Consider the following 26,442-nt stretch of genomic DNA (forward strand, 5'->3'; position numbering starts at 1 on the left):
GATAGAACATCCACTACACCTCCATCACTACACCTCCATCAGATAGAACGTCCACTACACCTCCATCAGATAGAACATCCACTACACCTCCATCAGATAGAACATCCACTACACCTCCATCAGATAGAACATCCACTACACCTCCATCAGATAGAACATCCACTACACCTCCATCAGATAGAACGTCCACTACACCTCCATCACACAGAACATCCACTACACCTCCATCAGATAGAACATCCACTACACCTCCATCACTACACCTCCATCAGATAGAACGTCCACTACACCTCCATCAGATAGAACATCCACTACACCTCCATCAGATAGAACATCCACTACACCTCCATCAGATAGAACATCCACTACACCTCCATCAGATAGAACATCCACTACACCTCCATCAGATAGAACATCCACTACACCTCCATCACTACACCTTCATCAGATAGAACATCCACTACACCTCCATCAGATAGAACGTCCACTACACCTCCATCAGATAGAACGTCCACTACACCTCCATCAGATAGAACGTCCACTACACCTCCATCAGATAGAACATCCACTACACCTCCATCACTACACCTTCATCAGATAGAACATCCACTACACCTCCATCAGATAGAACGTCCACTACACCTCCATCAGATAGAACGTCCACTACACCTCCATCAGATAGAACATCCACTACACCTCCATCAGATAGAACATCCACTACACCTCCATCAGATAGAACATCCACTACACCTCCATCAGATAGAACGTCCACTACACCTCCATCACATAGAACATCCACTACACCTCCATCAGATAGAACGTCCACTACACCTCCATCAGATAGAACGTCCACTACACCTCCATCAGATAGAACATCCACTACACCTCCATCACTACACCTCCATCACATAGAACATCCACTACACCTCCATCAGATAGAACATCCACTACACCTCCATCACTACACCTCCATCAGATAGAACATCCACTACACCTCCATCAGATAGAACATCCACTACACCTCCATCACTACACCTCCATCAGATAGAACGTCCACTACACCTCCATCAGATAGAACATCCACTACACCTCCATCAGATAGAACATCCACTACACCTCCATCAGATAGAACATCCACTACACCTCCATCAGATAGAACATCCACTACACCTCCATCAGATAGAACGTCCACTACACCTCCATCACACAGAACATCCACTACACCTCCATCAGATAGAACATCCACTACACCTCCATCACTACACCTCCATCAGATAGAACGTCCACTACACCTCCATCAGATAGAACATCCACTACACCTCCATCAGATAGAACATCCACTACACCTCCATCAGATAGAACATCCACTACACCTCCATCAGATAGAACATCCACTACACCTCCATCAGATAGAACATCCACTACACCTCCATCACTACACCTTCATCAGATAGAACATCCACTACACCTCCATCAGATAGAACGTCCACTACACCTCCATCAGATAGAACGTCCACTACACCTCCATCAGATAGAACGTCCACTACACCTCCATCAGATAGAACATCCACTACACCTCCATCACTACACCTTCATCAGATAGAACATCCACTACACCTCCATCAGATAGAACGTCCACTACACCTCCATCAGATAGAACGTCCACTACACCTCCATCAGATAGAACATCCACTACACCTCCATCAGATAGAACATCCACTACACCTCCATCAGATAGAACATCCACTACACCTCCATCAGATAGAACGTCCACTACACCTCCATCACATAGAACATCCACTACACCTCCATCAGATAGAACATCCACTACACCTTCATCAGATAGAACATCCACTACACCTCCATCAGATAGAACATCCACTACACCTCCATCACATAGAACATCCACTACACCTCCATCAGATAGAACATCCACTACACCTCCATCACATAGAACATCCACTACACCTCCATCACATAGAACATCCACTACACCTCCATCAGATAGAACACCCACTACACCTCCATCACATAGAACATCCACTACACCTCCATCACATAGAACATCCACTACACCTCCATCACATAGAACATCCACTACACCTCCACCACATAGAACATCCACTACACCTCCATCACATAGAACATCCACTACACCTCCATCACATAGAACATCCACTACACCTCCATCAGTACACCTCCATCAGATAGAACGTCTACTACACCTCCATCACATAGAACATCCACTACACCTCCATCACATAGAACATCCACTACACCTCCATCACATAGAACATCCACTACACCTCCATCACATAGAACATCCACTACACCTCCATCACATAGAACATCCACTACACCTCCATCAGATAGAACATCCACTACACCTCCATCAGTACACCTCCATCAGATAGAACATCCACTACACCTCCATCACATAGAACATCCACTACACCTCCATCAGATAGAACATCCACTACACCTCCATCACTACACCTCCATCAGATAGAACATCCGCTACACCTCCATCACTACACCTCCATCAGATAGAACATCCACTACACCTCCATCAGATAGAACATCCACTACACCTCCATCACTACACCTCCATCACATAGAACATCCACTACACCTCCATCAGATAGAACATCCACACCTCCATCACTACACCTCCATCAGATAGAACATCCACTACACCTCCATCAGATAGAACATCCACTACACCTCCATCACTACACCTCCATCAGATAGAACGTCCACTACACCTCCATAAGATAGAACATCCACTACACCTCCATCAGATAGAACATCCACTACACCTCCATCAGATAGAACATCCACTACACCTCCATCAGATAGAACATCCACTACACCTCCATCAGATAGAACGTCCACTACACCTCCATCACACAGAACATCCACTACACCTCCATCAGATAGAACATCCACTACACCTCCATCAGATAGAATATCCACTACACCTCCATCAGATAGAACGTCCACTACACCTCCATCAGATAGAACATCCACTACACCTCCAGATAGAACGTCCACTACACCTCCATCAGATAGAACATCCACTACACCTCCATCAGATAGAACATCCACTACACCTCCATCAGATAGAACATCCACTACACCTCCATCAGATAGAACGTCCACTACACCTCCATCAGATAGAACATCCACTACACCTCCATCAGATAGAACATCCACTACACCTCCATCAGATAGAACATCCACTACACCTCCATCACTACACCTCCATCAGATAGAACGTCCACTACACCTCCATCAGATAGAACATCCACTACACCTCCATCAGATAGAACATCCACTACACCTCCATCAGATAGAACATCCACTACACCTCCATCAGATAGAACATCCACTACACCTCCATCAGATAGAACATCCACTACACCTCCATCAGATAGAACATCCACTACACCTCCATCAGATAGAACGTCCACTACACCTCCATCAGATAGAACGTCCACTACACCTACATCAGATAGAACGTCCACTACACCTCCATCAGATAGAACGTCCACTACACCTCCATCAGATAGAACATCCACTACACCTCCATCACTACACCTTCATCAGATAGAACATCCACTACACCTCCATCAGATAGAACGTCCACTACACCTCCATCAGATAGAACGTCCACTACACCTCCATCAGATAGAACGTCCACTACACCTCCATCAGATAGAACATCCACTACAGCTCCATCAGATAGAACATCCACTACACCTCCATCAGATAGAACATCCACTACACCTCCATCAGATAGAACGTCCACTACACCTCCATCACATAGAACATCCACTACACCTCCATCAGATAGAACATCCACTACACCTTCATCAGATAGAACATCCACTACACCTCCATCAGATAGAACATCCACTACACCTCCATCACATAGAACATCCACTACACCTCCATCAGATAGAACATCCACTACACCTCCATCACATAGAACATCCACTACACCTCCATCACATAGAACATCCACTACACCTCCATCAGATAGAACACCCACTACACCTCCATCACATAGAACATCCACTACACCTCCATCACATAGAACATCCACTACACCTCCATCACATAGAACATCCACTACACCTCCATCACATAGAACATCCACTACACCTCCATCACATAGAACATCCACTACACCTCCATCACATAGAACATCCACTACACCTCCATCAGTACACCTCCATCAGATAGAACGTCTACTACACCTCCATCACATAGAACATCCACTACACCTCCATCACATAGAACATCCACTACACCTCCATCACATAGAACATCCACTACACCTCCATCACATAGAACATCCACTACACCTCCATCACATAGAATATCCACTACACCTCCATCAGATAGAACATCCACTACACCTCCATCAGTACACCTCCATCAGATAGAACATCCACTACACCTCCATCACATAGAACATCCACTACACCTCCATCAGATAGAACATCCACTACACCTCCATCACTACACCTCCATCAGATAGAACATCCACTACAACTCCATCACTACACCTCCATCAGATAGAACATCCACTACACCTCCATCAGATAGAACATCCACTACACCTCCATCACTACACCTCCATCACATAGAACATCCACTACACCTCCATCAGATAGAACATCCACACCTCCATCACTACACCTCCATCAGATAGAACATCCACTACACCTCCATCAGATAGAACATCCACTACACCTCCATCAGATAGAACATCCACTACACCTCCATCACTACACCTCCATCAGATAGAACGTCCACTACACCTCCATCAGATAGAACATCCACTACACCTCCATCAGATAGAACATCCACTACACCTCCATCAGATAGAACATCCACTACACCTCCATCAGATAGAACATCCACTACACCTCCATCAGATAGAACGTCCACTACACCTCCATCACACAGAACATCCACTACACCTCCATCAGATAGAACATCCACTACACCTCCATTAGATAGAACGTCCACTACACCTCCATCAGATAGAACATCCACTACACCTCCATCAGATAGAACATCCACTACACCTCCATCAGATAGAACATCCACTACACCTCGATCAGATAGAACATCCACTACACCTCCATCACTACACCTCCATCAGATAGAACGTCCACTACACCTCCATCAGATAGAACATCCACTACACCTCCATCACTACACCTCCATCAGATAGAACGTCCACTACACCTCCATCAGATAGAACATCCACTACACCTCCATCAGATAGAACGTCCACTACACCTCCATCAGATAGAACGTCCACTACACCTCCATCACATAGAACATCCACTACACCTCCATCAGATAGAACATCCACTAGACCTCCATCAGATAGAACATCCACTACACCTCCATCAGATAGAACATCCACTACACCTCCATCACTACACCTCCATCAGATAGAACGTCCACTACACCTCCATCAGAAAGAACATCCACTACACCTCCATCAGATAGAACATCCACTACACCTCCATCAGATAGAACGTCCACTACACCTCCATCACATAGAACATCCACTACACCTCCATCAGATAGAACATCCACTACACCTTCATCAGATAGAACATCCACTACACCTCCATCAGATAGAACATCCACTACACCTCCATCACATAGAACATCCACTACACCTCCATCACATAGAACATCAACTACACCTCCATCAGATAGAACACCCACTACACCTCCATCACATAGAACATCCACTACACCTCCATCACATAGAACATCCACTACACCTCCATCACATAGAACATCCACTACACCTCCATCACATAGAACATCCACTACACCTCCATCACATAGAACATCCACTACACCTCCATCAGTACACCTCCATCAGATAGAACGTCTACTACACCTCCATCACATAGAACATCCACTACACCTCCATCACATAGAACATCCACTACACCTCCATCACATAGAACATCCACTACACCTCCATCACATAGAACATCCACTACACCTCCATCACATAGAACATCCACTACACCTCCATCAGATAGAACATCCACTACACCTCCATCAGTACACCTCCATCAGATAGAACATCCACTACACCTCCATCACATAGAACATCCACTACACCTCCATCAGATAGAACATCCACTACACCTCCATCACTACACCTCCATCAGATAGAACATCCACTACAACTCCATCACTACACCTCCATCAGATAGAACATCCACTACACCTCCATCAGATAGAACATCCACTACACCTCCATCACTACACCTCCATCACATAGAACATCCACTACACCTCCATCAGATAGAACATCCACACCTCCATCACTACACCTCCATCAGATAGAACATCCACTACACCTCCATCAGATAGAACATCCACTACACCTCCATCAGATAGAACATCCACTACACCTCCATCACTACACCTCCATCAGATAGAACGTCCACTACACCTCCATCAGATAGAACATCCACTACACCTCCATCAGATAGAACATCCACTACACCTCCATCAGATAGAACATCCACTACACCTCCATCAGATAGAACATCCACTACACCTCCATCAGATAGAACGTCCACTACACCTCCATCACACAGAACATCCACTACACCTCCATCAGATAGAACATCCACTACACCTCCATCAGATAGAACGTCCACTACACCTCCATCAGATAGAACATCCACTACACCTCCATCAGATAGAACATCCACTACACCTCCATCAGATAGAACATCCACTACACCTCCATCACTACACCTCCATCAGATAGAACGTCCACTACACCTCCATCAGATAGAACGTCCACTACACCTCCATCAGATAGAACATCCACTACACCTCCATCAGATAGAACATCCACTACACCTCCATCAGATAGAACATCCACTACACCTCCATCAGATAGAACATCCACTACACCTCCATCAGATAGAACATCCACTACACCTCCATCAGATAGAACATCCACTACACCTCCATCAGATAGAACATCCACTACACCTCCATCACTACACCTCCATCAGATAGAACATCCACTACACCTCCATCAGATAGAACATCCACTACACCTCCATCACTACACCTCCATCAGACAGAACATCCACTACACCTCCATCAGATAGAACATCCACTACACCTCCATCACTACACCTCCATCAGATAGAACATCCACTACACCTCCATCAGATAGAACATCCACTACACCTCCATCACTACACCTACATCAGATAGAACATCCACTACACCTCCATCAGATAGAACGTCCACTACACCTCCATCAGATAGAACGTCCACTACACCTCCATCAGATAGAACGTCCACTACACCTCCATCAGATAGAACATCCACTACACCTCCATCAGATAGAACATCCACTACACCTCCATCACTACACCTACATCAGATAGAACATCCACTACACCTCCATCAGATAGAACGTCCACTACACCTCCATCACACAGAACGTCCACTACACCTCCATCAGATAGAATGTCCACTACACCTCCATCACACAGGACATCCACTACACCTCCATCAGATAGAACATCCACTACACCTCCATCAGATAGAACATCCACTACACCTCCATCAGATAGAACATCCACTACACCTCCATCAGATAGAACATCCACTACACCTCCATCAGATAGAACATCCACTACACCTCCATCAGATAGAACATCCACTACACCTCCATCACACAGAACATCCACTACACCTCCATCAGATAGAACGTCCACTACACCTCCATCAGATAGAACGTCCACTACACCTCCATCAGATAGAACGTCCACTACACCTCCATCAGATAGAACGTCCACTACACCTCCATCAGATAGAACATCCACTACACCTCCATCAGATAGAACATCCACTACACCTCCATCAGATAGAACATCCACTACACCTCCATCAGATAGAACATCCACTACACCTCCATCAGATAGAACATCCACTACACCTCCATCAGATAGAACATCCACTACACCTCCATCAGATAGAACGTCCACTACACCTCCATCACACAGAACATCCACTACACCTCCATCAGATAGAACATCCACTACACCTCCATCAGATAGAACGTCCACTACACCTCCATCAGATAGAACGTCCACTACACCTCCATCAGATAGAACATCCACTACACCTCCATCAGATAGAACATCCACTACACCTCCATCAGATAGAACATCCACTACACCTCCATCAGATAGAACGTCCACTACACCTCCATCAGATAGAACATCCACTACACCTCCATCAGATAGAACGTCCACTACACCTCCATCAGATAGAACATCCACTACACCTCCATCAGATAGAACATCCACTACACCTCCATCACATAGAACATCCACTACACCTCCATCAGATAGAACATCCACTACACCTCCATCACATAGAACATCCACTACACCTCCATCACATAGAACATCCACTACACCTCCATCAGATAGAACATCCACTACACCTCCATCAGATAGAACGTCCACTACACCTCCATCAGATAGAACATCCACTACACCTCCATCAGATAGAACATCCACTACACCTCCATCACATAGAACATCCACTACACCTCCATCACATAGAACATCCACTACACCTCCATCAGATAGAACATCCACTACACCTCCATCAGATAGAACGTCCACTACACCTCCATCAGATAGAACATCCACTACACCTCCATCAGATAGAACATCCACTACACCTCCATCACTACACTTCCATCAGATAGAACATCCACTACACCTCCATCAGATAGAACATCCACTACACCTACATCAGATAGAACATCCACTACACCTCCATCAGATAGAACGTCCACTACACCTCCATCAGATAGAACATCCACTACACCTCCATCAGATAGAACATCCACTACACCTCCATCAGATAGAACATCCACTACACCTCCATCAGATAGAACGTCCACTACACCTCCATCAGATAGAACGTCCACTACACCTCCATCAGATAGAACATCCACTACACCTCCATCAGATAGAACATCCACTACACCTCCATCAGATAGAACATCCACTACACCTCCATCAGATAGAACGTCCACTACACCTCCATCAGATAGAACATCCACTACACCTCCATCAGATAGAACATCCACTACACCTCCATCAGATAGAATATCCACTACACCTCCATCAGATAGAACGTCCACTACACCTCCATCAGATAGAACATCCACTACACCTCCATCAGATAGAACGTCCACTACACCTCCATCAGATAGAACATCCACTACACCTCCATCAGATAGAACATCCACTACACCTCCATCAGATAGAACGTCCACTACACCTCCATCAGATAGAACGTCCACTACACCTCCATCAGATAGAACATCCACTACACCTCCATCAGATAGAACGTCCACTACACCTCCATCAGATAGAACATCCACTACACCTCCATCAGATAGAACATCCACTACACCTCCATCAGATAGAACGTCCACTACACCTCCATCAGATAGAACATCCACTACACCTCCATCAGATAGAACATCCACTACACCTCCATCAGATAGAACGTCCACTACACCTCCATCAGATAGAACATCCACTACACCTCCATCAGATAGAACATCCACTACACCTCCATCAGATAGAACATCCACTACACCTCCATCACACAGAACATCCACTACACCTCCATCAGATAGAACATCCACTACACCTCCATCAGATAGAACGTCCACTACACCTCCATCAGATAGAACATCCACTACACCTCCATCAGATAGAACATCCACTACACCTCCATCAGATAGAACATCCACGCCTCCATCAGATAGAACATCCACTACACCTCCATCAGATAGAACATCCACTACACCTCCATCAGATAGAACATCCACTACACCTCCATCAGATAGAACATCCACTACACCTCCATCAGATAGAACATCCACTACACCTCCATCAGATAGAACATCCACTACACCTCCATCAGATAGAACATCCACGCCTCCATCAGTACCTCTGTCAGATGTCCATCAGTGGCTCAAACATGGAGGAGGACCGTGAACATATTTCAAATTCTTAACCGCCCCTTTCATGACAGGTATTGTTCTACTTGGAGATGGTGACTCACCGACTCCGAGGGTCTGGCTCCGTTCAGGGGGGCGTAGGCCACCCGGTACTGCTGCACCTTTCCAGAAGCAGGTTCCCAACGCACGTTCAGGCTGTTGGGGGTGGGGTTATACACCTGGATGTTCCTGGGCGGGGTCCGGGGGACTGCAGACACGAAGACAGGAAAACAAAGTCAACAAAACTTTCCAGCATCTGCCCAGTTCATTTCTGAGATTGATAAAGACCCCGAACCAGAACCAGCAGTTCCCGAACCAGAACCAGCAGCTCCTGAACCAGAACCAGCAGCTCCTGAACCAGAACCAGCAGTTCCCGAACCAGAACCAGCAGTTCCCGAACCAGAACCAGCAGCTCCTGAACCAGAACCAGCAGCTCCTGAACCAGAACCGGCAGTTCCACGCACGCACACACAGAGTCTCAAAGCTACTGGTACACGAAGGAAACCAGTTAAAAATCCTGAAACACCTCATCCTGACACTGGAAAACTACAATGACCAGTTACGCCATGTTTCCTCATCAGTGCTCCTCTGGCTGCAGGTTTACTGGAAGTTCTTACAGGTTCTTAGAGGTTGTAGGAGCAGAACCTCCAGATCACAGACCCTGTTCTATGGATTTAGAACATACAGGAATTTCTTCACACGTTTTCAGGTTAAATCGTTCCACTCTTTCTTGCAGCGTCTCTACGGGTAAAACTTCAGGATTCTGCTGAGAACCATCTGAAAGACCATCTGCGAGGACAAAGAAGGTGCTCTGTCCACCGGGACATCAAACTACCGGCACAGAGACGGAACCAGAACCCCGGCAGCTGAAAAGAACATTCAGACGCCAAGCTCGAGTCCTCAGGACACCACTTTAATTTGGAAACAGGAAAAGCCTCCAGAGAGTACCTGGAGGTCAGGCTCACCTGGACATCAGGTTTCTGTTTAAAGATGGAAAATGGGACTGAAAACATGGTCTGGTTTGTCTGGTTCAGTTCCTTCATCAGAGTGAATACATAACAACACATTACAAACTTATTCACATGACGACAAGGTTCTGCTTCTCCAAACCAGGACTGGCGTTCGTCACAACAATCATTTGACCTGATCAGAACCAGGACCACAATGTCCATTATATTGACTTACGGGTTTTTCCTTTTGCGGACTGGCGCAGACCTTCTCCCTCTGGGTAGACTGGAACCACAATGACGGTGTAGAGTGTGTCTGACAGCAGGTTCCTGAGGACGGTGCTGGTGGTCCCGCCCGAGACCTGCTCCTGATCACAAAAAACCTGTCAGACCAGGACCTGCAAGACTATGTCCAGGTCAGGACTAAGTCTGAATCAGGTCTGAGTGCAGGTAAGGCTAAGTCTGGATCAGCGTTAAATCTGGATCAGGGCTAAATCTGGATCAGGGCTAAATCTGGATCAGGGCTAAATCTGGGTCAGGGCTAAATCTGGGTCAGGGCTAAATCTGGGTCAGGGCTAAATCTGGATCAGGGCTAAATCTGGATCAGGGCTAAATCTGGGTCAGGGCTAAATCTGGATCAGGGCTAAATCTGGATCAGGGCTAAATCTGGGTCAGGGCTAAATCTGGATCAGGGCTAAGTCTGGGTCAGGGCTAAGTCTGGGTCAGGGCTAAGTCTGGATCAGGGCTAAGTCTGGATCAGGTCGGAGTGCATGTAAGGCTAAATCTGGATCAGCGTTAAATCTGGATCAGGGCTTAGTCTGGATCAGCGTTAAATCTGGATCAGGGCTACGTCTGGATCAGGGCTAAATCTGGATCAGGGCTATGTCTGGATCAGGGCTAAATCTGGATTAGGGTTAAGTCTGGATCAGGGCTAAATCTGGATGAGGGTTAAATCTGGATCAGGGCTAAATCTGGATCAGGGCTAAATCTGGATCAAGGCTAAATCTGGATTAGGGTTAAGTCTGGATCAGGGCGAAGTCTGGATCAGGGTTAAATCTGGATCAGGGCTAAATCTGGATCAGGGCTAAATCTGGATTAGGGCTAAATCTGGATTAGTGCTAAATCTGGATTAGGGTTAAATCTGGATTAGGGCTAAATCTGGATTAGGGTTAAATCTGGATTAGGGCTAAATCTGGATTAGGGCTAAATCTGGATTAGGGTTAAATCTGGATTAGGGTTAAATCTGGATTAGGGTTAAATCTGGATTAGGGCTAAATCTGGATTAGGGTTAAATCTGGATTAGGGCTAAATCTGGATTAATGCTAAATCTGGATTAGGGCTAAATCTGGATTAGGGCTAAATCTGGATTAGTGCTAAATCTGGATTAGGGTTAAATCTGGATTAGGGCTAAATCTGGATTAGGGCTAAATCTGGATTAGGGTTAAATCTGGATTAAGGTTAAATCTGGATTAAGGTTAAATCTGGATTAGGGCTAAATCTGGATTAGGGCTAAATCTGGATTAGGGTTAAATCTGGATCAGGGATAAATCTGGGTCAGGGCTAAATCTGGATCAGGGCTAAATCTGGATCAGGGCTAAATCTGGGTCAGGGCTAAATCTGGATTAGGGTTAAATCTGGATTAGGGCTAAATCTGGATTAGGGTTAAATCTGGATTAGGGCTAAATCTGGATTAGGGCTAAATCTGGATTAGGGCTAAATCTGGATTAGTGCTAAATCTGGATTAGTGCTAAATCTGGATTAGGGTTAAATCTGGATTAGGGTTAAATCTGGATTAGGGCTAAATCTGGATTAGGGTTAAATCTGGATTAGGGTTAAATCTGGATTAGGGCTAAATCTGGATTAGGGTTAAATCTGGATTAGGGTTAAATCTGGATTAGGGCTAAATCTGGATTAGGGTTAAATCTGGATTAGGGTTAAATCTGGATTAGGGCTAAATCTGGATTAGGGCTAAATCTGGATTAGGGTTAAATCTGGATCAGGGATAAATCTGGGTCAGGGCTAAATCTGGATCAGGGCTAAGTCTGGATTAGGGATAAATCTGGATCAGGGCTAAATCTGGGTCAGGGCTAAATCTGGATTAGGGTTAAATCTGGATTAGGGTTAAATCTGGATTAGGGCTAAATCTGGATTAGGGCTAAATCTGGATTAGGGCTAAATCTGGATTAGGGTTAAATCTGGATTAGGGCTAAATCTGGATTAGGGTTAAATCTGGATTAGGGTTAAATCTGGATTAGGGCTAAATCTGGATTAGGGTTAAATCTGGATTAGGGTTAAATCTGGATTAGGGCTAAATCTGGATTAGGGCTAAATCTGGATTAGGGCTAAATCTGGATTAGGGTTAAATCTGGATCAGGGATAAATCTGGGTCAGGGCTAAATCTGGATCAGGGCTAAGTCTGGATTAGGGATAAATCTGGATCAGGGCTAAATCTGGGTCAGGGCTAAATCTGGATTAGGGTTAAATCTGGATTAGGGTTAAATCTGGATTAGGGCTAAATCTGGATTAGGGCTAAATCTGGATTAGGGCTAAATCTGGATTAGGGTTAAATCTGGATTAGGGCTAAATCTGGATTAGGGTTAAATCTGGATTAGGGTTAAATCTGGATTAGGGCTAAATCTGGATTAGGGTTAAATCTGGATTAGGGTTAAATCTGGATTAGGGCTAAATCTGGATTAGGGTTAAATCTGGATTAGGGTTAAGGGTAAATCATGACTAATTTCCGGTAACGGTAAAGTCCGGACTCCGGACCGTGACTAAGTCCAGTTTGAGACCCATTCTTTTCCAAACTGGGGAGACGGCCCCTTCGACAAAGGTCTACAACCTGTGGTTTTGAGGCTGCAAGTGAATGTTTGGACCTTCTAGATGGTTCTTGTTCAGATTATCCACCTCCTTTCTCGGGCTGCTGCAGAAAAAGTAATGGGTACAGCTTCCTGCCAGACACTGGAAGCAGCAGTAAGCCATTGGCTAACAGTGGTAGCAGAGCACCGACTCTGCTTTACTGAACAGTAATTTGCTGTCAGCTCAGTAGATAAAACTCTGTTTTAGTTTTATTTGCGTTGTAATAATCTAGAGTTGACTAAAATGGCCTTGCGGAGTCCGATAGCTGTCCGTGGCTGCGATAGCAACCAGACCAGCTGAATCAGCGGCGACAACAGTGTTTTAAACAACACAAACCAAAAACTGGTTCCTGTGAGAAGTGGAATAGTTTCCATCGCCTGCATACAGATGAAGAACGGAGAACGATGTGTCCGAAAATCTGCGGAGACCATCCAAAACGCTCGTTTGACTTTGTTGACAAACGGCCGACGGAAAACCCGTATCCTGGACATGATTCGCTCTCAGGACCAACTAACTTGGTGCCAAAATAAAAAAAAAAGCTCAAGATGCGCAGGCTTAGTGAATTTAAGAGCTGAGCTTATTTCCAGTGAAAAGTGAAAGACATTTCACCTAAATATGCTTCCACATTTTATTCACTGAACATTTTCTGAAAACATCTGAGGTACAATTTAACCATCCTCCATCTGAAAAGGCGAAGGACTGCACAGCTTTTAGAGCTGGAACGTTTCATTTGTTCTTACATGAATTACACACTGACAAACACTTTAACACAAAAGGAATTTGTAAAAGAAAAAAAGTTTTGATTCTTATCACTGTATTTTATACTTTTATACTATTTTTTTTACTATATATAAGCATTTGTGAAAAGTAGAAATTCTGGAGGTGTTTCATGTACCTGTAAAGTCTCTGTCAGGCGAAATGTCCAGCTCCAGGTGTTGATGTTCAGACAACCAGCCTGCTGTTTGTATTCCATCTGACGTCGAAAGGAACACCCAGGCTCGGTGATGCAGGACTTTTAGCCTTTGGTTGGGCTCTATGTCTGCTTTCAGATGAATAAGATTGTGTCCCACCTCTTAACAAAACGCGAGCGACCTTAAGACTGTGTCGATACTGCTGCGCTTCAGAGCTTTTCAGCTTGTTCATTGCTTCCCTGTCAGAAGCAACCAGTCACTGAAGTAGCTAAATATGCTCGTGTATGTGATCACTGACCACATCTTCAGGTTATCTCCCTATCCCTCATCCGCAGTTGGCAGCGATGTGATAATACTGTCCGTTTCACCTGTGACAGGTGGTGTTCCCACGTTTAAATTGCCAACACTTGAAGAACCTGCATTAGCGCGGACTGTTCGCATGTAAACGAAGACCGATTCCAGTCGCGCCCATAATTCACGCAAGGCCTCATGAAGGCTAGGAATAAGATCAATAAAGAACAAGGTCCAGTTTTAATGAGTCCTGGCTGTATTTATGCAGGACATGTGAAGGTAGATCAGACCTAACCCTGCGGTGTCTCACCATGTCTTCAGCTCCTCCGGACTCGGGGACGTAGAAGATGCGGTACTGCCTGACGTTCCCCTCTGCTGGTACCCAGCGCACTGTCAGCGAGCTGGTGGTGGGATCGGTGACCTGGAGGTCCTTCACGCCTCCCAGAGCCTCTGTGGACACCACAAGGACAAGGAGGTGTAACTGAACAGGTCAGTTACACCTCCAGCACATCTGCTCCTTTTCCAACTCACTCGTCTTCCCGTTCTCAGACATGGGTTTTCCCTCCACCTCAGCGTAGACGGGAACCACCGTCACCCTGTACTCGGTGTCCGGGCGCAGTTCCCTCAGAACGGTGGTGGTGGTCAGACCTGATACCTGGGTCTGAAGGATGGAGGGAAGAACGGGGGGGGGCGACAGGAGGACACAAAATGCATAAATGGATGAATGGATTGATGAATGGATAAGTCCTTGGGACTTGTTGTTCTTGCAGATTTTGATGATTTAACAGGAATGAATTGATTAATTAAACAGTATATTGATGAATCATTCTGGACGTCCTCTTCATCCTGAATCTGTAAACCTACCTTGCTCTCTGCACCTCCGGCGACAGGGACATAGATGATCTGGTACTGTCTCACATCGCCTTCGGCTGGGTCCCATCGGACCCTCAGAGAGTTGACGGTAGGATCGGTCACCTCAAGGTTCTTCACGCCGCCCAGACGTTCTGAAAGAGACCAGTCACATGACTAGTTTGAACCAGACGAGTGGAGTCAATCACATCAGGACACACCAGAATCCATCTGTCTAAACTTCCTGTTTCTATGGGAAACAAACATCTATGTGGAAAAAAGGTGCATGTGTTTTGCTCTGCAGCGCCCAGCAGACAGGTGGGTTTACTTTATCAGAAGTTTCCAGATAGATCAGAAACAAGGAGGACGCCTAAACTCTCTGGAATTTATCCTTTTCTAATGTAAGCCTTCAAGGTTTTGATAAAACGGGACAAAGGTAAAGCTTGTAGCTGTAGCTTGCTTGCATTTCAGTCAGGTGGAAACACTGAGTCAGCAGATAAAGGCTCAGATGCTCCAGGTGTCCTGACTCAGGCTGAATGTTTGGGGGTGTGCAGCAGGACACCAAAACCACCATTAATTATGCTGGTTTTACACAGATGTAAACATCTGAAGAGCCTGTAAAAGCAAAACCACAATCACACCCGGAGAGCTGCTCTTTTTTAGATGAAGGGATGTTTAAAAACTGATGTTTGTCATCCAATAAGGGAGGAACATTTTCATTTTTATCTGAAGACATTTAGTTGTTGGAGAATGAATTTTGGTTTTTTGTCCCTGCTGATTCCTCCTCAAGTATTTTTCTGGTTTTTCTTTCACATAAGTTTTCCCAATAACTTGTCATTTTAGCCATTTTTTTTCATTTATGTCTATTTTGAAGGGATTGATGTATAGGGACTCTGTGGAATGGTCTGGACATAAGGCTTAGTGGTTAAGGACTCTGTGGAATGGTCTGGACATAAGGCTTAGTGGTTAAGGACTCTGTGGAATGGTCTGGACATAAGGCTTAGTGGTTAAGGACTCTGTGGAATGGTCTGGACATAAGGATTAGTGGTTAAGGACTCTGTGGAATGGTCTGGACATAAGGATTAGTGGTTAAGGACTCTGTGGAATGGTCTGGACATAAGGATTAGTGTTTAACGACTCTGTGGAATGGTCTGGACATAAGGCTTAGTGGTTAAGGACTCTGTGGAATGGTCTGGACATAAGGCTTAGTGGTTAAGGACTCTGTGGAATGGTCTGGACATAAGGCTTAGTGGTTAAGGACTCTGTGGAATGGTCTGGACATAAGGATTCCTGGTTAAGGACTCTGTGGAATGGTCTGGACATAAGGATTAGTGTTTAAGGACTCTGTGGAATGGTCTGGACATAAGGATTAGTGGTTAAGGACTCTGTGGAATGGTCTGGACATAAGGATTAGTGGTTAAGGACTCTGTGGAATGGTCTGGACATAAGGATTAGTGGTTAAGGACTCTGTGGAATGGTCTGGACATAAGGATTAGTGGTTAAGGACTCTGTGGAATGGTCTGGACATAAGGCTTAGTGGTTAAGGACTCTGTGGAATGGTCTGGACATAAGGATTAGTGTTTAAGGACTCTGTGGAATGGTCTGGACATAAGGATTAGTGTTTAAGGACTCTGTGGAATGGTCTGGACATAAGGATTAGTGTTTAAGGACTCTGTGGAATGGTCTGGACATAAGGATTAGTGTTTAAGGACTCTGTGGAATGGTCTGGACATAAGGCTTAGTGGTTAAGGACTCTGTGGAATGGTCTGGACATAAGGCTTAGTGGTTAAGGACTCTGTGGAATGGTCTGGACATAAGGATTAGTGTTTAAGGACTCTGTGGAATGGTCTGGACATAAGGATTAGTGTTTAAGGACTCTGTGGAATGGTCTGGACATAAGGCTTAGTGGTTAAGGACTCTGTGGAATGGTCTGGACATAAGGCTTAGTGGTTAAGGACTCTGTGGAATGGTCTGGACATAAGGATTAGTGGTTAAGGACTCTGTGGAATGGTCTGGACATAAGGATTAGTGTTTAAGGACTCTGTGGAATGGTCTGGACATAAGGATTAGTGTTTAAGGACTCTGTGGAATGGTCTGGACATAAGGATTAGTGGTTAAGGACTCTGTGGAATGGTCTGGACATAAGGATTAGTGTTTAAGGACTCTGTGGAATGGTCTGGACATAAGGATTAGTGGTTAAGGACTCTGTGGAATGGTCTGGACATAAGGATTAGTGGTTAAGGACTCTGTGGAATGGTCTGGACATAAGGATTAGTGGTTAAGGACTCTGTGGAATGGTCTGGACATAAGGATTAGTGTTTAAGGACTCTGTGGAATGGTCTGGACATAAGGATTAGTGGTTAAGGACTCTGTGGAATGGTCTGGACATAAGGCTTAGTGGTTAAGGACTCTGTGGAATGGTCTGGACATAAGGCTTAGTGGTTAAGGACTCTGTGGAATGGTCTGGACATAAGGATTAGTGGTTAAGGACTCTGTGGAATGGTCTGGACATAAGGATTAGTGGTTAAGGACTCTGTGGAATGGTCTGGACATAAGGATTAGTGGTTAAGGACTCTGTGGAATGGTCTGGACATAAGGATTAGTGGTTAAGGACTCTGTGGAATGGTCTGGACATAAGGATTAGTGGTTAACGACTCTGTGGAATGGTCTGGACATAAGGATTAGTGGTTAAGGACTCTGTGGAATGGTCTGGACATAAGGCTTAGTGGTTAAGGACTCTGTGGAATGGTCTGGACATAAGGATTAGTGGTTAAGGACTCTGTGGAATGGTCTGGACATAAGGATTAGTGTTTAAGGACTCTGTGGAATGGTCTGGACATAAGGATTAGTGGTTAACGACTCTGTGGAATGGTCTGGACATAAGGATTAGTGTTTAACGACTCTGTGGAATGGTCTGGACATAAGGATTAGTGGTTAAGGACTCTGTGGAATGGTCTGGACATAAGGATTAGTGTTTAACGACTCTGTGGAATGGTCTGGACATAAGGATTAGTGGTTAAGGACTCTGTGGAATGGTCTGGACATAAGGATTAGTGGTTAAGGACTCTGTGGAATGGTCTGGACATAAGGATTAGTGGTTAAGGACTCTGTGGAATGGTCTGGACATAAGGATTAGTGTTTAAGGACTCTGTGGAATGGTCTGGACATAAGGATTAGTGTTTAAGGACTCTGTGGAATGGTCTGGACTAGGGATTTATGGATAAGGACTTAGTTTCTACTGTTGTGGATCGTCAGCAAGCTCTATGTACCTCCAGTTCTTACGCTCCTAGATCAATTCTACTATGATGCATACAAACCTGAGCGAAGCTGACCAAAGCACAAGGTCACAGATTGGTGGATGCAATCTCAGAGGAAAAGTAAAGTTTTTGGCCAAAGTCCACCACAACATCCTATCACATGACTCATTCAGCAGCTAAACATTTGGTATTGAGGTGGTGGGACGGGTTTGACTCTTGCCCTCCTGGACAAACATTTTTCCCTACCAATGGGATGAGGGGTTTGGTGGGATGCTGACACTTATCCTTTCACTAATCCTGCCTGGTGTATCAACCTTGGGTGTGGCTGGTCTTGCAGCCAGTGGTGCCCCATGTCGCTAGGTGTAGCGATGTAAAATACTAAAGGAGCTCACATAATCTTGTGCTTGGTTTGTTGTTTCAAGAAAAACCAATGTGTTCATCGTGCTGTGGTCAATGCATCTATCATATGATTAAATCTTTGTTTTTGGTTCATATGGTGGTCACGGTTCAGTGATCACAAGATATAAATATTTTTCTACTGGGGTCCCATAATTTTTGCGATTAACTCACTTGTCTTTCCCTTCTCGTCCTGCCTGATGCCCTCCACTTCTGGATAGACAGGAATGACGGCCACGTTGTAGAGTGTGTCAGAATCCAGGTTCCTCAGGATGGTGGTGGTGGTCCCACCAGAAACCTCCTCCTGTCCAAAAGAGAGTCAAACCTCCATCTCTATGTGACCTCGTCAGAGCTGGATGCATTTGTCTGGATGTTTTGATTTTTTATTATTTTTTTTTTTTACCATTTGCTCTTCTCCTGCAGGCTGCGAAGCGTAGAGGACCTTGTAGCTTCGGACGTTTCCTACTGCCGGTTCCCAGCGAACTGACAGCGTACTGGTAGTGGGATCGAACACTTTCAGATTCTTTACTCCACCCAGTGGATCTGGGCAACAGGAGTAGGTTTAAGACAAAGCAAGTCAACTTTTAATGTGGTTATCAGAGACCCTTGGCAGCATGAGATCCTATGCACCAGCAGATGTTAGCAGCAATGCTAACATGCAGTGTAGCAGCAACGCTAATATGTGACATTACAACATGACAGAAAAGCTGATGTCCAGACTACTTTACTCGTTCCTTGGATTATTTCACTCATTTCTAGAAATACTTTACTCATTCCGAGGACTACATTACTTGTTCCTAAGACTAATTTACTCGATTCTTGGACTGATTTACATGTTCCTAGGATTACTTTATATGTTCTTGGGACAACTTTACGTCTTTCTAGGACCATCCATCCATTCTCCGCCACTTTTCCGGGGCAGCAGCCTAAGCAGGGAAGCCCAGACTTCCCTCTCCCCAGCCACATTTGCCAACTCTGCGGGGGTATCCCGAGGCGTTCCCAGGCCAGCCGAGAGATATAATCCCTCCAGCGTGTCCTGGGTCTTCCCCGGGGTCTCCTCCCAGAGGGACGTGCCTGGAACACCTCACCAGGGAGGTCCAGGAGGCATCCTGACCAGATGCCCGAGCCACCTCAACTGGTTCCTCTCGATGCGGAGGAGCAGCGGCTCTACTCTGATCTCCTCCCGGAAGACCGAGCTCCTCACCCTATCTCTAAGGGAGAGCCCGGCCACCCTGCAGAGGAAACTCATTTCAGCCGCCTGTATACGAGATCTCCTTCTTTCGGTCACGACCCACAGCTCATGACCATAGGTGAGGGTAGGAACGTAGATCGACTGGTAAATCGAGAGCTTCACCTTCTGGCTCAGCTCCTTCTTCACCACGACAGACCGGCGCAGAGTCCGCATTACTGCAGACGCCGCACCGATCCGTCTGTCCATCTCACGCTCCATCCTTCCCTCACTCGTGAACAAGACCCCGAGATATTTAAACTCCTCCACTTGAGGCAGGACCTCACTCCCGACCCGGAGAGGGCAATCCACCCTTTTCCGGCTGAGGACCATGGTCTCAGATTTGGAGGTGCTGATTCTCATCCCAGCCGCTTCACACTCGGCCGCGAATCGCTCAAGTGAGAGCTGGAGATCACGACCAGATGAAGCCAACAGGACCACGTCATCCGCAAAAAGCAGGGACCCAATCCTGAGGCCACCAAGCCGGATCCCCTCAACACCTCGGCTGCGCCTAGAAATTCTGTCCATATAAGTTATGAACAGAATCGGTGATAAAGGGCAGCCTTGGCGGAGTCCAACCCTCACTGGAAACGAATCCGACTTACTACCGGCAATGCGGACCAAGCTCCGACACCTGTCGTACAGGGACCGGACAGCTCGTACAAGGGGGTCCGGTACCCCATACACCCGGAGTACCCCCCACAGGAGCCCCCGGGGGACACGGCTGAACGCCTTCTCCAGGTCCACAAAGCACATGTAGACTGGTTGGGCAAACTCCCATGCCCCCTCCAGGACCCCAAAGAGGGTATAGAGCTGGTCCACTGTTCCACGACCAGGACGAAAACCGCACTGCTCCTCCTCAATCCGGGATTCGACTATCCGGCAGACCCTCCTCTCCAGGACCCCTGAATAGACCTTACCAGGGAGGCTGAGGAGTGTGATTCCCCTGTAATTGGAACACACCCTCCGGTCCCCCTTCTTAAAAAGGGGGACCACCACCCCAGTCTGCCAGTCCAGCGGTACTGCCCCCGATGTCCACGCGATGCTGCAGAGACGTGTCAGCCAGGACAGCCCCACAGCATCCAGAGCCTTAAGGAACTCCGGGCGGATCTCATCCACCCCCGGGGCCTTGCCACCAAGGAGCTTTTTGACCACCTCAGCGACTTCAGCCCCAGAGATCGGAGAGTCCACTCCTGAGTCCCCCAGCTCTGCTTCCTCATCGGAAGACGTGTTGGTAGGATTGAGGAGGTCTTCGAAGTATTCCTTCCACCGACCCACAACGTCCCGAGTTGAGGTCAGCAGCTCCCCATCTCCACTGTACACAGTATTGATGGAGCACTGCTTCCCCCCCCTGAGCCGCCGGATGGTGGACCAGAATCTCCTCGAAGCCGTCCGGAAGTCTTTCTCCATGGCCTTGCCGAACTCCTCCCATGCAAGAGTTTTTGCCTCGGCAACAGCCGAAGCTGCATGCCGCTTGGCCCGTCGGTACCCATCAGCTGCCTCCAGAGTCCCACAGGCCAAGAAGGCCCGATAGGACTCCTTCTTCAGCTTGACGGCATCCCTCACTGCTGGTGTCCACCAACGAGTCCTGGGATTACCGCCATGACAGGCACCAATGACCTTAGGGCCACAGCTCCGGCCGGCCGCCTCAGCAATAGAGGCACGGAACACAGCCCATTCGGACTCAATGTCCCCCGCCTCACTCGGGACATGTTCGAAGCTCTGCTGAAGGTGGGAGTTGAAGCTCGCTCTGACGGGGGACTCAGCCAGACGTTCCCAGCAGACCCTCACAACACGTTTGGGCCTGCCAGATCTGACCAGCTTCCTCCCCCACCATCTGAGCCAACTCACCACCAGGTGGTGATCAGTTGACAGCTCCGCCCCCCCTCTTCACCCGAGTGTCCAAGACATGTGGCCGCAGATCCGACGATACGACTACAAAATCGATCATTGAACTGCGGCCCAGGGAATCCTGATGCCAGGTGTACATATGGACACTCTTATGTTGGAACATGGTGTTCGTTATGGACAATCCATGACGAGCACAGAAGTCCAATAACAAAACACCATTTGGGTTCAGAGGGGGGGGACCATGCCTCCCAATCACTCCCCTCCAGGTCTCACTGTCATTGCCCACGTGAGCATTGAAGTCCCCCAGCAGAACAATGGAGTCCCCAGAAGGAGCACCCTCCAGCACTCCCTACAAGGACTCCAGAAAGGGTGGGTACTCTGAACTGCTGTTCGGTGCATAAGCACAGACAACAGTCAGGACCCATCCCCCCACCCGGAGGCGGAGGGAAACTACCCTTTCATCCACCGGGGTAAACCCCAACGTGCAGGCACCAAGCTGGGGGCTGATGAGAATGCCCACACCTGCTCGGCGCCTCTCACCATGAGCAACTCCAGAGTGGAAGAAAGTCCAGCCCCTCTTGAGGGTTCTGGTTCCAGAGCCCAAGCCATGCGTCGAGGTGAGTCCAACTATATCTAGCCGGAACCGCTCAACCTTGCGCACAAGCTCAGGCTCCTTCCCTGCCAGGGAGGTTACATTCCACACCCTTAGAGCCAGCTTCTGCAGCAGAGGATCGGACAACTAGCGTCCCACCCTTTTGTCGCCGTTCAGCTCACATTGCACCCGACCCCGACGGCTCCTCCTGCAGATGGCGAGCCCACGGGAGGTGGGGCCACGTAACCCTCTCGGCCCCACAGGCAAAGGCCTGGCCACCAGATGCTCGGTCTCGTGCCCCACCCCTGGGCCTGGTTCCAGAGGGGGGCACTGATGACCCGCATCCCAGCAAGGGAACATTTCTGTTCATGATCGTTGTCATCATCAAAGGGGACTTTGAGCCGCACTTAGTCTGGTCCCTCCCCTAGACACCTGTTTGCCATGGGTGACCCTACCAGGGGCGTAAAGTCCCCGACAACATAGCTGCTAGGATCTTCAGGACACACAAAGCCCTCCACCACGATACAGTGACTGCTCAGCGGGGGGTCTTCCTAAGACGAGTTTACTTATTCCTAGGACTGCTTTCCATTCTCCTAGAACTACTTTACTCATTCCTAAGACCACTTTTTATGTTTGTAGAAGAACTGGACCAATATCATCTGGTTTTCCCTGGGATTTTAACTGTTTTTATCTCTCTGTCCACCTTTACACCAAACAGCTTTATGTTGTTCATAAAGCACACAACTCACTTGTCTTTCCATTTTCCGACAGAGGTTTCCCTTCCATCTCATGGTAGACGGGAACCACGGTAACGGTGTACTCCGTGTCTGGGTCCAGGTTCCTAAGGATGGTACTCGTGGTAGTTCCAGACACTTGGTCCTGGTTGCAGACAGAAGAAACAAATAATGTTCTCAGTCTGTGATCCACAATCCTGATCCTCAACGACCACGATTGAATTTAGGGAGGGGAGATGGGGTGGGGGGGTGACTCCTTCAAAGAGGAACAGACTCATGGTCGGTCTCCTGCTTCACATACTGTGTACATTTGTTATTTATCCATTAAATTTAACAGTTTCTCTCCCAGAAACTGCCAAGGGACTGACATAATTCCTTCTGTTTCCAAACTTTTAGTTTTACAACATTTCTTGAACTAATTTTGAAAGCCATGAAACAGATCCCTCCATCACGTCACCGTTTCCCACTTCACGCTCAGTTATTCCATATTAGCTGTAAGAAATGTAGATTTTACCTTTTCCAAACTCTTTCATGTTTCATGTTTTGACACTGCAACTTTTCCACAACAAGAGAAGAACTTACATGAAACTACCTGGGAAACAAAAAGTATCATCTCATTCTGCCAACATGTCTCTGCCTGTTTGAGGAAAAAAAAAATCCAGGGTTTCAGGCCATTCGCTCATCAGGTACAGTACCAGCTCTCAGTTAGAAACCACATCTGAGCCTAACTTATCTCGGTGAGGACACTCCTGACGTTGCGGTAACGTATTGTGTCTTTTCCTGTTTGCCTAGCGTGTGTCACTGCGGATTGCTACGAGCCGTTGGCTCCTTTAACTTCTTTTTAACTTCTATCTATTGTTAACCAACCACTCACTTTAGCGCACAATATCTTCCCAAACCACTGTTCTATATATTGCATTTATTTTTGGGATCTTTGGCTTTCTGTTTACTGACTTAAACAGCTCAAGCACTCGGTTTTAGAATGGCTGCTAGCTCTCTTCCCACACCCCGGTCCCCTGCCTTTTCTTGCTCGGTTTGACAGTTGCTACTCCTCCGCCTCCTTTAGTGATAATGGTAGGTGTATTAAGTGTAGCAGCTTGGCAGCCTTGGAGGCGAGGCTCTGTGAGTTAGAAGCCCAGCTCCGCACTCAGGGAAGCAGTTAGTCAGCAAGCCCCCATTAGCCAGTGCGGAGCTACCAGCCAGGGCAGCTAGCCCACCTAGCGGTCCCTCAGCAGTTCCCGCGCAGCCGGGAGCCGAGGCGGGCTGGACGACGGTCAGGCAGAAGCGTAGCCCCAAACCAAAACCCACTGGCCACCACCGACCTGTTCACGTTTCTAACAGATTTTCCCCGCTCGGCGACACACCCGCTGAGGCAGAAACCCTGATTATAGGTAGTTCCATAGTCAGAAACGTGGCTCTAGAGACACCGGGGACCATAGTCAAATGCATTCCTGGGGCCAGAGCGGGCGACGTCGAATCGTATTTGAAACTGCTGGCTAAGGCTAAACGTAAATACCGTAAGATTGTAATTCACGTCGGCGGTAACGACACCCGGTTACGCCAATTGGAGGTCACTAAAATTAATGTTGCTTCGGTGTGTAACTTTGCCAAGAGCATGTCGGACTCCGTAGTTTTCTCTGGTCCCTTGCCAAATTTAATCAGCGATGACATGTTTAGCCGCATGTCATCCTTCAACCGCTGGTTGTCTAGGTGGTGTCCCGATAACAACGTGGGTTTTATAGATAATTGGAGCGCTTTTTGGGGAAAGCCTGGTCTTATTAGGAGAGATGGCATCCATCCCACGTTGGATGGAGCCGCTCTCTTATCTAGCAATATGGACTCTTTTATTAGTCAGCTAAATTGACAACTCAGGGTTGGGACCAGGAGGCAGAATTGTAGTCCTACACACTTTTCTGCAGCTTCCCACCTGCCGCCGCCCACCCAAAACCCCATTCCGACCTTATACAACTTCCCAGCAGTAAGAATTTAACAACACAAAAACACCTTTTGGGTTAATCTTATGGGTTTCTGATGAGCTTGTGGCAGGTAAAAATGGATATTTACGTAGCTAAATGTATTGGGATTTTCCTTAGTTTCTTGTATATATTTTGAAGTATGTTAATGTTGCTTCTGTTGATATTTGGTTTACATAATATTTGAGGAACCGTGATGGCTTTTAAGTCACCATTTTTATTCCACTATAGTTTTATATGTCTTTTAGAAAAGCTGGGAAACGGTTGTTTTGGTGGCGGAGAAGACCTGCAGTTGTCTGCCTTTCTATTACTGTGTTTCTCAAAGTGATATTAGATCTTACCACATCCTGCTCTCCTCCAGCGACTGGCACCCAGATCAAGATGTACTCTCTGACGTTTCCTTCCGGAGGCTCCCAGCGGACGTTCAGGGTGCTAGTGGT

General features: G+C 46.9%; 1 protein-coding gene across 2 annotated transcripts in view; it reads right to left on the reverse strand.

Annotated features, from left to right (window-relative positions):
* col12a1b (collagen, type XII, alpha 1b) overlaps positions 1 to 26,442 on the reverse strand; it is a 438,574-nt gene that overhangs the window by 172,130 nt on the left and 240,002 nt on the right. For both annotated transcript variants that reach the window (XM_079255552.1, XM_079255551.1), the window contains 9 exons: positions 26,344 to 26,442; positions 24,045 to 24,174; positions 20,028 to 20,167; positions 19,799 to 19,928; positions 15,987 to 16,126; positions 15,654 to 15,783; positions 15,433 to 15,572; positions 11,300 to 11,429; positions 10,180 to 10,322 (listed from right to left, as the gene is read on the reverse strand). The exon at positions 26,344 to 26,442 is cut by the window's right edge and continues 41 nt beyond it. In XM_079255552.1, the coding sequence (XP_079111678.1) occupies positions 10,180 to 10,322; positions 11,300 to 11,429; positions 15,433 to 15,572; positions 15,654 to 15,783; positions 15,987 to 16,126; positions 19,799 to 19,928; positions 20,028 to 20,167; positions 24,045 to 24,174; positions 26,344 to 26,442 (1,182 nt within the window). The remainder of the gene's footprint in view (positions 1 to 10,179; positions 10,323 to 11,299; positions 11,430 to 15,432; positions 15,573 to 15,653; positions 15,784 to 15,986; positions 16,127 to 19,798; positions 19,929 to 20,027; positions 20,168 to 24,044; positions 24,175 to 26,343) is intronic.

Source organism: Telmatherina bonti (assembly GCF_933228915.1).
Source record: "Telmatherina bonti genome assembly, chromosome: 16".
Classification (NCBI taxonomy): domain Eukaryota; kingdom Metazoa; phylum Chordata; class Actinopteri; order Atheriniformes; family Telmatherinidae; genus Telmatherina; species Telmatherina bonti.